Source organism: Mus caroli, chromosome 13, assembly GCF_900094665.2.
Source record: "Mus caroli chromosome 13, CAROLI_EIJ_v1.1, whole genome shotgun sequence".
Classification (NCBI taxonomy): Eukaryota; Metazoa; Chordata; class Mammalia; order Rodentia; family Muridae; genus Mus; species Mus caroli.
In genome coordinates this window covers 59,534,598-59,548,660 of record NC_034582.1, presented here as the reverse complement: position 1 = coordinate 59,548,660, position 14,063 = coordinate 59,534,598, and the positions used below count along the sequence as shown (strand labels likewise).

Here is a 14,063-nt window from a genome sequence, read left to right as displayed (position 1 = left end):
TGTGTGTGTGTGTGTGTGTATGTGTGTGTGTGCGCGCGCGTGCGCACGCACACACGCATGCACATGCATGTGCCTGAGTGAATATGTGTACCACACTTGTGCGGGTGCCTTTGAGGCCAGAAGGTATTTGATCTCCTAGAAATGGAGTTTCAAGCAGTTACTATCTGGGTGCTGGGAGTTGAATCTGGGATTTTAGGTCCTCTGTAAGAGTAGTAAGTACTCTTAGTTAGCGCTAAGCCGTTTCTCCAGCTCCAAACTCCACATTTCTTAGAGGTCCCTGCTCAGAAAGTGATTTTTCAATCTTTGGCTTTACATCAAATCCTCTGGGGGGACTTCAGAAGACCCTGAATTCAGTCTTCTGCTCCTAGGCTGTTCCCACTTAAACCTTGAGGGTCAGACCTGGCACCTAGCCTTTTTTTTTTAAGTTCTTCACATTTTTATTCTTTGTGCACAAAGACTAGCATGATCGGTTCCACTTCGTAGTTGGTCGAATCTATTCAAGGTCGCTTAGTCCAACTTAATGAAGCCTATGTCCTTCACATACTGCCGGAAGCACTGGCGGCACATGTTCAGCCCGTATTTGCGGATCAGACTGTGGCGGTTAGAGCACATGCGGCAAGAACGGGAACCCTGGCCGAACTTCCGTGGGTGACTCCAGTAGAGCTGCTGGTGACGCATCTTGCTTTCAGACGCCCGACGAGGGAAAAGGGGCACCTAGCCTTTTAAAACCTCTTCAGATTGACTTAGAGAACCTCTGTAGAGGGAGGCAATACCCTGAGAAGGCTATAACTTTTTTTTTTCTTCCTCCTATTAAGAAATTTCTGGAAGATGTGCAAACAGATTTCATTGATGTGGTTTGTTTTTCCAGCTGGCCTTGGTCGAACAGGCACTCTGATAGGCTGCTACCTCATGAAGCATTACAGGATGACAGCAGCCGAGAGCATTGCCTGGCTCAGAATCTGTAGACCCGGCTCAGTAATTGGGCCCCAGCAACAGTTTCTGGTCATGTAAGTGTACTTGAAGCTTTGTCTTCTGTAAGAACCAGTGGCTGTGGGATGGGGGTGGAGGCGATGTCCTTACGGAAAGCTGTATCTTTGATGTTGTTTAAACACTGTAGGAAACAATCAAGCCTCTGGCTAGAAGGCGACTATTTCCGTCAAAAGTTAAGAGGGCAGGAGAATGGCCCCCTTAGAGAAGCCTTCTCCAAACACCTTTCGGATGCTGATGACCTGTCCATAAATGGGCTTGAGAATCAAGACAATCAAGAGCCTGAGCCGGTAATGGAACCACCTCGGTCACGCTGTTGTTATTGCTGTAAATGCTTTTGAGATCCTTGTAGGGCATGGAGAAAACTGTAGGTATTGATTAAAATAAAGTGGCTTTTAGGGGCTGATACCACACAGTCATGTTTACATATATTCATAACCTTCTCTAGAAATGTTTGACTGAAAAGAAAGTTGTGTGCTTATAGACCATTCCGTTGACTTCCTAAACACAGATGGCAATTATCAGTGGGGAATAAGCTCCTAAGATGGAGCTGTTTACACCCCAACCTGAGGGCACCATCTTCATCTCAACTGGATTAGTAGTTCAAATGGAGAACTTTCAAAGAACCACTGTTGTAGCAGACAGCAGTACTATACTAGGTTAAGTAGTAATGAATGGATGTTGAGACGTTAACAAGTTCTAAAACTAAAAGCCCATTCTATTATGTATCTTTACCCCTTTATAGAGGGCTTTGTGACTAGTGACCCTGAAGGTCAGCTTTGATTGTTTTGAAATATGGCTGGTAGCTTGATTTTTGAAAACTGCCACTTAGCATTCAGAAGAAAGTGTGTGTGTGTGTGTGTGTGTGTGTGTGTGTGTGTGTACATGTCTGAATGTCTGGGTAAGTAGCCACTTGGCTGCAATAGAACCTAAGTTAGCTCAGTGTTTATTTTTTGTTGTTGTTTGTTGTTGTTGTTGTTTTAACACATGTAGTATAGTGATGATGATGAAGTCAGTGGAATGACACAAGGAGACAGACTTCGGGCCCTGAAAAGCCGGAGACAGCCGAAAGCCAGCGCTATCCCCCTCACGTGAGTGCCTCCCTGCCTTCTGGTCACTTGTCTGTTATGTTTCCTGTATACTTTTCTCCATAGCTGCACACCATTACTTTGTAGTGATCACTTGTGTGGTTTAAAATCTAGAGGTGCTCGCCTGGGAAGTGCTAAGCACCTACAGTCTGAAGAGTGTCCTACTGTAACCTCTAGAGCCATGGTGGGTAAGAAAGCATTATTAAGGAAGTTTTGTCCATAGACAGTCCAGAGAGTGACAGCAGATGTCAAGACCAGGTTAATAAATTTGCCTCGAGGTATTAAAATGGTTACTTGTTATCACTCCCTTATCCATGTCCGTCATCAGTCTGTACACAGGAAAATTGAGTCCGTTGTCATGATGTTCTGTCACCTCAGAGTAATGATAAACTCATCCCCTAATTATGTTTTTATAATTTTTTGCGGGGGGTCTGGAGGATCGAAATGCAGACAAAGGTTTATCACAAGAATATAAAGTTTCATAGTCAGTAGGTGTTTTTATCTCCATATGAACGTCTTAAGCACTTGTATTAATTGGGATCCAACTACAGGGACATCCACGATCAGCATTCAAATACAGGGAAGCAAAGTAGGAAGCTGCTGTATGTTTCTCTAGGCTCTCTCCATAGTGACCCCACCCAGGCCATTGCTCCTGTCATTATTGGTGTTTCCCTTTCTCTGTGAGAAGACTCATGGAGATAAGTCTCTTTACCATAGCCATCTGGCAGTGTAGTAAATGTTAGGGATGTGGTTCTTCAGCATGCCTTGAGGCCCAGCACGTTGTGTGGGGGGCGGGGAGGGTTCCTGACACAAAGGGTCAACATTTTCAACATAAATTCTTTTGTGAATTCTGATTTTAAGTGTCTGTTTAGAATTCTCCTCTTTACAAGTAGTACCTTTTGTGTAATTTATTTTATATAAACAGATAAAAACATAGTGCAGGAGGAGGTACGTTATCTTCAAATGCCAAGTTTTAAAATGATTAATGTTTTTATCTGAGGCCTTTCTAGTTACTTTTATTCACAAAATAATCATCCCCAAACTAATTCTGTGCCTGACAGAGGAAGGTAGGTCATACCCCACAGCAGCCGTCCACAGACCTAGCTGAGGAAGGTAGGTCATACCCCACAGCAGCCATCCACAGACCTAGCTGAGCCTTTGAGTCACGTGGGAGCTTACCATATAATGGAGCTTCATCGTGGGGTCTAACAAACCTCCTTGCTTGCCCCTTGCTGGTTGTGGTGGTGGGGAGACTTTGACATCCTTTGAATTGCAAATTTTACGGGTTACACACACTTTTTGTTTTAAGATTGGCCATTGTCAGTTTATTTCTTAGTAGGTTGTTTTGCCCTACATTCATAAGCCAGGTTAGGAGTGAGAGAGGAGACAAATTCTTCCTGGTCAAAAGTTCTTGTAGGGGAGCTGAAGAAATGGCTCAGTGATTAAGCACTAGTTGTTCTTCAGAGGTCTTAAGTTCAATTCCCAGCAACCACAGGGTGGCTCACAACCATTTGTAATGGAATCTGATGCCCTACTCTGGTGTTTATGAAGACAAAGCACTCATGAACATAAAATACATAAATTAAAAAAAAATCTACCAAACTAAAGTTATTTTTTTAAAAAGTTGTTATTGGACTGGATAAGAGGACCGGGGTTCAATTCCCAGCACCCACATGACAGCTCACCACTCTCTGTAATTCCACTTCCAGGGGATCTGTCATGATCACACGGATGTATATGCAGGCAAAACACCAATGTACATAAATTAATTAGATCATGAAAAAGCTTTTGTTATCTGCTGTAAAAATGCCCAGCAGTTGAGGTGCTGTCCATACAGAGGCCCCAAGTTTGGCTTCCAGCACCTAGATCAGGTACAGTACAATCAGCTGTAGCTCCAGTTCCAGGAAATTTCTGCATTCTCTCTCTCTCTCTCTCTCTCTCTCTCTCTCACACACACACACACACACACACACTCACACACACACACACACACACACACACACACACACACAATCTTTTTGCAAAAGTTCATATTAAATAGAACTTTCAGGAAATTTTACTCTCCACTCTGTTGAGAAAAGTGTTTTCTGGAACTCAAATCATTTTAGTGATCTCTTTTGTTAGATAAACTGAGATTATAGAGTTCATAGCCTGTGGGTATAGGGTGACAGAAAAGCACAAGAAGATTAAATTTTAAAGATCCCCGGAACTTGCAGGTGGCTTCAGATGTCCTACCATTCAGCAGATTGTGCAAGGCTCTTTGGACTAGAAGTCTGATGCTCTCAGAAATGGCTGAATGAGAACAGCTAGATGGTTTGGGGAGAGCTTAGTGGGACCCGCACATATATGTGTGTTCACAGGTGAACACGTGTGAGGACATACAGCACAAGCATACACACAGGAAACACGGGGCCAAAACTGGGTATGTGGTACAGCACTTGGAAGGTGGTGGTAGGAAGATCAGAGGTTTAAGGTCACTGTAAACTACATAGAAAGGTCAAGGCCAGCCTGAGAAGTGGGAGACCTGAAGTCAGAAGGAAGAGAAGGGAAAACATACCAAACTCTTAGTGTGCACTAAGAGTTACTTTTTCTGTTGCTGTGATGAAACACCATAACCAGGGCAACTTAATAGAAGGAAATGTTTATTTAGGCTTAAGGTTCCAGGGCTTTGGAGTCCCCAGTACAGGGACACAACAGCATACGTAGTGGCAAGCATGGCAGCTGGAGCCGGAAATGAAAACTTAAATTTTGAGCTGCAGACAGGAAACACTGAGAGCTAACTGGGAATGGCAAGCCACCTTGAAACCTCAAGGTCCACACCCAATGATATGTCTGCCCCTCACCTCCCCACCCCCAACACCCCCACCCCACCCCCGTCGATACCACACATCCTACACCTACCCCAGCTGTCTCAACCACCTGAGGCCATGAGTACCATCTCAGAAACATACAAGGCCACAGTAGGGAAATTGATGACTCTTGGTCAGGTGCACTTCTGTAATCCACATTGCCAATTGTGCCGTTCACTGGAACTCCCAACTGACTGAGGAGTTTTCTGTTTTTGTTCAGAGGAGTTCCCTGGTCGCAGTCACCCCTCCCCTGATCATATTAGACCGTCTGTGGGTTGTTTCTGTGTCCGTTTCTACTTGTGTTCAGGTGTAGTGTTTTGCATATCTAAGGATGGCCAGCTCAAGGACTGTCAGTCAGTGCGATGGGAGATGGAGTCTAACCATTTGTTCCTGTGTGTTGAACCTGTTTAAACTAAAGTCAGCGTTTTTGTCTCAACAGAAGCTGGACCACCACCACCCTTGTTTCCTGCCCCTTTGCCATCACAGTCGCTGCTCTGGGCCTTTTAGGGTGTCTTAAATCCACAGGTGGCTCTATGTGTTTTATTATATGATTTATTTTGGCTTCCCAATGTGAACATCTGTTCTTTCCCTTCCACCCTTTCCAGATGTCCCCTAGCTGTGCTGACCTCTGCACTGTGTAGTGTTGCCATCTGGTGGATTGTGTGTGACTACATTCTTCCCACCCTGCTGTTCTGTCTTGATGGCTTCAGAACACAGTAGCCATCTGGACCCTTTGACAGATAGTTTGCTGTGTAAGTTTCCTGTTCCGTTTCTCTCCTGCCCCCCCTCCCCCCCGTGTCCTGTGTGGTTCCCATGGTTTATGTGTTTCTCCTTCTGGCTCTCCTGGCTTTGTTGGTTTGCTTGTTTTCCAGGGCTCTCTTTCTGAATCTCTTCAATGAATGGGATGGTACCAGCAGGGGAGGGCCTCAACGAGCCTTCTAAGTCAAGGATGTTAAAAATAACACCTAGTTTTGAAAGTTGTACTAGCTATTCATAAATGTGGACATTGGAATAGTTTTCTCACCTGTCAGAAAACCATGTACTTGAGCCCACCAGCCTGGTTTCGTGTCCACCAGGGGGTTGTATTCGCCTCTCATGCTCGTTCCTGGAATGTGTCTTCAGTCAAGTGTGTCTCTCACCGTTTCTGCTTTTAGCAAAGATTGGGCCTTGTTGCCTTGGAGGCTAGTGAGGATGGTGGCCCAATTTCTGCCCATGGGACAGCTCTCTTCAGGTCACTTGTCTTGAGTCTATAGAACTGTCCATTCTTTCATCACATCTTCTTTGTGTTAAGTGAGAAAAGGAGAGGGGTAGCTGGCTGTCTCCCTTGCTTGTGTTTCTATAGTCTCTGGACTCTTCCCTTCCCTTCCCCAAAATAGGCAGACCATCTTTGTTAGATTATGTACACAAGTGTAGTCTCCTGACATGTCATTCTCTCAAGGGAGACACTTGTCAGCAGGAAGCAGCAGAAAACCTCCGTGTGTAACATCCCAGTCCAGGAACACAGAGGGAGACATGTGCCACACCACCACCATCCTCTATCTGTCTTCTGAGACCCTTCTTCAGTTCATTCCAAAAATTTACTTTTCTTGTCCCAGCTTGGACTTAGAGATTGCCAAAGCATTCAGAATTCCCTTCTAGGATCTCCTCCAAAGTGAAAATTTGTCACAGCCAACCCTGGCCCTTTGTGGTTCTGTTGAGAGTTTCATGTAGCTAAGAAAGATTTTAAAGGGAATCAGAGTTCACTAAAGAAAACGTGCTGAATACATACTTATTTACAATGGTGTTTCCATGTATATCTTAGATGAGTTCATAATCTCACATTTCACTTTTTTTTTTTTTTGCCTCCTCTATCTATTGAAGAACAATGATACCTTTTATAGTTAGTTCTTCTCAAACTATTCTAAGTGGTCAAGATGTTCTGAATGGGTAGGCGGAGTTGCTGCTAATAATACTTGTCTTCAGGCCCAGCTTAAATGTTGCTTTAAATGTTACTTCTACTGGAGAGCTCCTCCTCAGAGTCCTCTGCGAGAGTGTTACATTACTCCTGTAGCTTATGTCACCACTGCGTTTCCAGGGTGTTCCGTTTAGCCTGCCTACTGACTTGAATTAAAAGCTTTCTGTGATTGAGGTAGGTACCAAGTGTGGTCTTCATAGCCACTAACTCTTGGTGAGAGTCTTCCCAAGAGGCTTAATTTGTGGGTAACAGTTCACTGCTCTGTTGTGCCTGGCCTTGCTATGAGCTGACAGGTGAGCTTTGCCTTGTAGTGAGTTCCATCAGCTGGTGGCCTGGAGCCTAAGACCAGAAAGCATTTTATGTTCTCTATCTTACTGCACATAGTGGGGGACAGTGCTACTAGAGAATGGTGCAGGGGCTTGTGGGGCATCCTACAGAAAGCTCTGTGGCAGTGATCCTCTAGAAAGTCATCTATGCATTTTGAGGCTTGGCAGGTCACTCCTGGTCCGTAAGACTGTTTTTCTAACTTTGCTGTGCATCTCATCATTGTCAGTGTCTAAAATCTGGAGCTGCTGAGGCTTTAGAAATACCACAGACAGGGCAGCAGTCTATGGTTTGGGCACAGGGTAAGGAGGATGAAGACAAACTCGGTTGGGGAAGAGAGAGAGAAAAGAAAAATGTATATTTTGTGTATTGCATAGGAAGAACCATGTGAGCAGGTGAGCAGGGCAGGTGGCCTCCTCGCTCTGTCTGAGCAGCTCTGGGGCTTTCCCCCTTTATTTAATGGATTAAGTGTTTGCTCAGGCCAGATAACCTAAGGCCTCTCTGGTATGGTTAATACTAAATTTCCTTCTGAGCTTTAAAGCTCCACAGAAATTAGTAACCACTAATATCATTATTTCACATTTGTTTACAACTGTTTCTTCGAAAAATAAATCAAGCAGTAGTGGATCTTTGTTTTGTGTAGCATTTAAACATTTCAGTAATTTAAGAGATCAAGAGTAGGTTTCCTGAGCAGGCATTAGTGTGTGTGTGTGTCTTAAAAGTTACCAAGCTTTTGACCACAGATGATCTGAGATGGGGGAGTGGCGGGTGTTACAGAAGAAGCCACTCATTTTTCTCCCTTGTAAAGAAGCAGCAGAGGGAAGTGAAGTACACACACTGCCCAGAAGCCTGGAGAAATCAGCAGATGGATTTGGTTGCCTTAAAGCAACATTCTAGATTCGTGTCTTTATGAGATAAATATTTCCTCTGTGATTGGATAAGAGAAGTAGCGTTAGTATTCTGTATAGCCCAGTACCGGGCAACCGTGATCAACAACTAACAGAATTTTTTAAGGAGAGGGTCTTGGAGGTTCCCAACACGAGGTATGATATATAAGGCTATGGCTGAGCCAGCCAGTCCTCTTATTGTTAACACATTATGTCTGTGTGAGTGAGTCCGCATGCCCAGTAAATATGCGTGCTGGTAATATGCCTACTAAAGTGTTTAATTCATTTTAATAAACCCTGTTTGGGAAAGGAGAGTTCCTTGGAGCAGCTGGTTCCTCCTTGAGTCATTGAGTCACATTTCTGTATGTGCCTACAGCTTCTGCTGAAATATTTCAGATCAGCTTTGAGAGTTGGGCTAGATTGCTCTTCTTGTACAGCTGGAGAGCCGAGTAGAGAGCTGTTTGGCTTCCTTTGGAACCTTTGCTGCATCAGAGGAGCCGGGTGTTGTCAGTCACCCTGGTCATGACAGGCCTGTGGAGTGGACGCCTCCGTGGTTGGAGTCATCTCTTTTTACTCTCTGGAGCTGATCTCTTACTGCTTGCTTTCCCAAGAGTAGGAAATTTTACTCTGAAGGGAGGAAACTTTTAAGTCTGTTTTCTCCTTCCTCTAGCAAACATTGATGCGAATACATCGGTGCACATGGCTCTGAAGCAGAGAGTCAATAATTTTTGATGTTTTCTGTTATTTTTCTTCTGACGGTTTACTGAGAATTACTTACAGAGAATGTGCTCTGTGTAGCCGATTCTTTCTGATTCACGATTTTTCTCCTGGGCAGTCTTCTGTTAAGAGAAGGCTTTTAGATTTTAATTAAGACAAGTTTCACAGCATTTAAATAATTGTTATGATACTTAAGGATTTAGTAAGTAGTTACGATGCAGACAAAACTGAAATCTTCCTTGAACATTTAAAACTTTGCTTGCCATAAAATTATTACTTTGTTGTTTATTATACTTTCTTTCTTCGCTGACCAGTGAATATTATGTAGCTCTTTTGCTAAATTTATATTTAAACACTTTAAAAGGGTTTATGACTTGTCTTTATGACTGTAATTTGAGACCCTGCTTTGACAGGTTTGACGAATAGGTTTCTTTGGTTTGTAAATTGTACAGAATGCCAGGTCATTCATTTTCCCCAAAGCAAACAACCCTGGCTACCTCTGTAATAACCTTCAAAGAGAAATGAGATGCTTGGTATAAAAATGCGCTTCAAGTTTGTTTTGTGTGTAAATGGCAATGTGATTGTGCAAAACTGCCTCCTCTGTCAATTATGTAACAGTTGTTTTAGTGAATATAATCTTACCTTTTTTCAACTGTTTTCAGAGTAATTCTTCAGTCCAGTGTTCAGAGCTGTAAAACCCCTGAACCTAACCTTTCTGGCAGTGCAGGCATTACTAAACGAACCACCAGATCTGCTTCGGGGAAAAGCAGTCTTAAAAGGTGAGAAAAGTCTCTCATTCTGGCAAGTCTCATGTTTGTTTCCAGTTTACTCTTCTGGACCCTGCTTCTGGAGACTGACACGAAGATAGGAAGTTGGAGGCTCTGTGGTGGGAATGGAGGCTGCTGTGTTAACTGGCTTTTCAGAGGAAATACCTCTTGTTGGAAGTGTGGTCTCTGGCATGGTTTGATATGAGGAAGCTGAGAGAACTTTGCCTAAGTTGCTTGTTGCTCCTCTTCTCCCATATCAGATAGAGCTTAGTGAGTCATGGCAGAGCCTCCGGGCTCTCAACCTGACCAGGGGTTCTCCTGCCACAGTGCTTCCCAACACCTGCCACTGCTCCACCCTTTATCTCCTTGGTTGTTACTTCTACCTACTCTAGGCTCTGAGAATGTTCTCCACCATCTCTGGATGTCTGTCATAAACCAAAGTCAGACATGTCATTCTCAAGTTATTCCTAGACCCAGCCCCTGCTGAGCAAAGATAAGACCACACCATTGCTTCCTCCTGGCCTGTGAAAAGCAGCTGCCCTGATCATGCTTGGGCACCATCACTTGACAGGGGTGACTTCACTTGGTTTTTTTTTGTTTGTTTGTTTGTTTTTTGAGATAGGGTCTCTTTGTGCAGCCATGACTGTAGACCAGGCTGGCCTTGAACTCATAGACCTGCTTACCTCTGCCTTCCAAATGCTGGGATTAAAGGCATGCACCACTACCATCCATCGATACTTCACTCTGAAATCGGATGGCTCTGAAGAAAAACAGGGCCAGATTCTACAGTCTACTTGACTCTTTTATCAGTTCTTGGTCAGTTTGTTGGACGCTTTCTCACCTTCATTATGTAGATCACTGTGAGCTCATTGATGTGGTCCACCATCACTGTCCCAAGAGTTCTGGGCACTCTGGATTCTAAGGGATGCTTTTGAGTTTTGTTGTTTTTCCTTGTTGCTGACTTTATAACATTTCACTTTGGAGTTAGAGCCTCCTGAGAACAGAAAAAGGAACAACCCACGTGGGTACTTGAGAAACTTCAGTCAGCCGCTGACTCAGAAAGTTGGGATTTGATTTTAAGGATTTTATGTGTGTGGAGTGTTGGTTACCACAGAAGCCAGGAAGCATTATTTTTAATTAGATATGTACTTAAGTGTTTGTTTCTTTTATACTGTAGTTCCAACTTGACAAGAAAAGTAGGAGTGGGTCAGATTTAGGTACACTATATAACATAGTATCTGAGTTCTGACATAGGAGATGGGCCGAGTTGTGCCCATTTAATTGCATTAATTAATGATTAATCAGGAACCATTTATTTACTGATTGACAGTGCTGATGCTGGAACTCAGGGTTTCATGTGGACAAATGCTTTACTACTGAAGTAAATACCAACCCGAGTTATGTCTCAAAAGATAATTTAATGACTCAGATAAATGCTTCTGGAAAAAAGTAAGAAAAATAAATAAAATTCCCATGTAAAAACTTCTGAGCTAAAACTCCAGTTTGAAAGTATACACTATGGCTGGGCGTGGTGGTGCATGCCTTTAATCCCAGCACTCGGAGGCAGAGGCAGGTGGATTTCTGAGTTCGAGGCCAGCCTGAACTACAAAGTGAGTTCCAGAACAGCCAGGGCTATACAGAGAAACCCTGTCTCGGGGGGGGAAAAAAAAAAGAAAGAAAGAAATTATACACTATGACATATAGAGAGAAGTGTATTGTCATAATTATTTCAATATGCAAATTTCTAAATATGCATACAAATGAAGCACAAAACCCCCATGCTTCTTGATTCTTCTTGTGTGACTGTTGAGGTTTTAGATTCCAACTTTTCCATTAAGTTAATAGGAAGTGCAAATACCTTTTATGCTCAATCAGACTGTCAAAAGTTCCCTGTGAGTGGTGGCCTTTAATTCCAGCCCCTAGGAGACAGACAGGGAGCCTGGTCTACACAACAAGGTCTAGGTCAAGTAGGGCTATGTAGTGAGTCCTTGTCTCAAAACAGAACATGTTAGTGTTGATATCGAAGTGCTCAAGCTTTTGGTCTAGTCCAGTAAGACTTGCTCACTTGATTCTGAGTGATAGAATTTAGCCCAAGCTTTGAACCACACCACGCCTTATTCCACAGAGGAAGGTTGACTGTGCACTACTGATCCTTATGTCTAAGTTTCTTGGCTGCGTATGGCCCTCCTGTGACCTCCACTTATCCTCCCTGGATAGTGGTTTCTGATTTTCAGTGAACTCCTCCTGAGGTCCTAGATTGGATGCTTTGAGGATTCTAAATAAGCTGGGTTAAATGAACTGGACCAAAGTGCCTTTCAGGAATTTGGGGTAGAGATAAGCCAAAGAGATTTGGAAATTGAGGTAGGAGTACTGTGGCCTATATTCATAGTACTTTATTATCACCTCTAGCCTACAAAAGAAAGGCACACAACTATGCATGGCATCCCGCCACTTCTAGGAAATAAGGAGAATCAGAGATTTTCAGGATATAGCCTCCTGTACTTAACCTGCTGAATAACGTTCAGCTTCTGTTTACAGGGTATTAAATTAACATTGGTATATAGTCTACTCCAGGAAAAATATCTCAGCTGAGATGACTGGGTAATTCTAACATACTTAGTTGAAATCTCTTCTCTTTAAACAATAGCACCCCTCCCCCCCAAAAAAGCACACCAAAACAAAAATTACAATTTCTTTCCATGTCTGTCTCCCTTCAGGCTCACCACGCCTCCGGGTTCTTTTGTGGGAAAGTTCCTCTCTGTTCCAGGTCCTTGTACTCACACATCTCCTTCATGGCCCATGACAACATTAATGTTTAATCCGCCCCCCTCCCACTTGAGGCTTCTAGGATGGAGATTCTCACCAACCTCCCTTTGCACTGAGCTGACTCCTGAGTTTTGACATTGTATCAAGAGAGACTTCAACTTTCAGAGACTTTCCCAGCAAAACCTCTTAAAAGATTGGCTACTTGCGCTGAGAAGATGGGTGGATTATGATAAAGGAGATGGGCAGATTTGCTGTTGGAGGAGAAAAACCACTGTGCTGCTCCTATAAGATGGCCTTCTTGTCTTATGTCATTTGGATGGAAGCCACATGCAGTCAGAAGTTCTGGGGCTTCTGTGTTGGAGCACCTAGCTTGTGTGGGATGGAGTCGTTTGGTTGGTGCTGTGTGTCTCATTTTCATTTGTCAGGCTCTGAAGGAAGTTCGTGGGTTTCTACACCTCTCACTTTCTATTAGGACCATAAATCTATTAAAACAGCTCATAACTGACTTAATGAATTGGCTTTTTTTCAGCATTCCCATACTAACTCTGAAGTGCTCTCTCAGAACAAGCCTTGAACACTGTCATATCTACAGGTAGAGGGCTTGCCGGTGCCTTATGTGGGTCATTCACCTCAGTTCACACGTCTTTCTGTAGCTCTTCACTCCTGTGTTTCCAGAAGCTTGTAAAGTTTCTTTTGGGCCATCTTTTCTTTTTCCATTATTTCATCCCATTTCCTGAAAAATCTCTCTTGTCCCAGTGACCTTCTTTATATTTGAGATGCATCACTCTGCTTTCTGCCACCCTAATGCCTGTGGCTCCCGGAAACCTGTACTTACAGGGCGTGATGCTCAACCTCGTGCCTTGCCACCATCTCCGTGCAGTGCCTGCCTGTCATTGCTGTGGAATTCATTTTCGTCTTGCCTGTCATTGCATCATAGCTCTCTGGGCCTCAGCTCCTGGTTCCTGTTCCGTTGCTTCCGGGATTTCATATTTCATAGGCCATTATCTCCAGGAACCCCAGGATGTTCTCCCTCTATTCTTCTTAAGTTAACATCCTGTGGAATGGCAGATACATGTCCACTTGAATCGACCCAAAGATTGTCTTTGCACTCAAGGCTCTCTGCTCCTGTCTGTAAAAACTATACACCCAATTCGGTTCAGTCTTCTCTTTCCAAGTGAGGGTCATCTCCAGATCAGAAGTGATTTCATGGGTGGGTTTGTCTTTTCTCATTTGTACTTTCTTCTCTTCCCTTTTCTCTGAAAGTTGCTAATGAGTTTGAGGTATAACAGCACATTGTGGGAGAAAGAAAGAGAGGAAGGATAAGTTAGGTTGATTTTGGGTGAACCCAGAGGGGCCCTTGGCTGTCCCTGCCCAGACCTCTTTATAGACAGGCCAAGTGCTCCAAGAGGTTGGGCCTGGCTCGAAACCATCCAGTAATTCCTCTTTATCTCTTCCTTCTCTCCTCTTTCCCCACAGCCTGGCTCCGTGGAGGGAGAGGAGGAGAAGGAGCGCTTTGCAGCAAATGCCCATGCTGGCCTTATGGTACCTGCCTTGCTCTGCTGCCCATGCCTGCCTGTCTTTGTTTATTTCTATTGCTTTTTCCCCCCCTTTAAACAAATGTTGAACTTTTCTCTGCCCTGCCTTTCTCTCCTGTCTGCCTTTTTATGGTTGATGTTGTATTGTCTCTTCTAAAGGATGCCATTAAAAATCACACCAAGTGTGTG

The 14,063-nt window shown here is 43.7% G+C and overlaps 1 protein-coding gene and 1 pseudogene across 3 annotated transcripts in view; one reads left to right on the top strand and one right to left on the bottom strand.

Moving 5' to 3' along the window:
- Positions 1 to 14,063, top strand: part of Cdc14b (cell division cycle 14B) — an 88,015-nt gene that overhangs the window by 69,695 nt on the left and 4,257 nt on the right. For 2 of the 3 annotated variants that reach the window (XM_021179892.2, XM_021179893.2), the window contains exon 13: positions 9,469 to 9,585. In XM_021179892.2, the coding sequence (XP_021035551.1) occupies positions 9,469 to 9,585 (117 nt within the window). Of the gene's footprint in view, positions 1 to 9,468; positions 9,586 to 13,815; positions 13,882 to 14,063 lie in introns of all 3 variants that reach the window. The other variant, XM_021179891.2, reaches the window with a different exon arrangement.
- Positions 508 to 687, bottom strand: LOC110307654 (annotated as a pseudogene).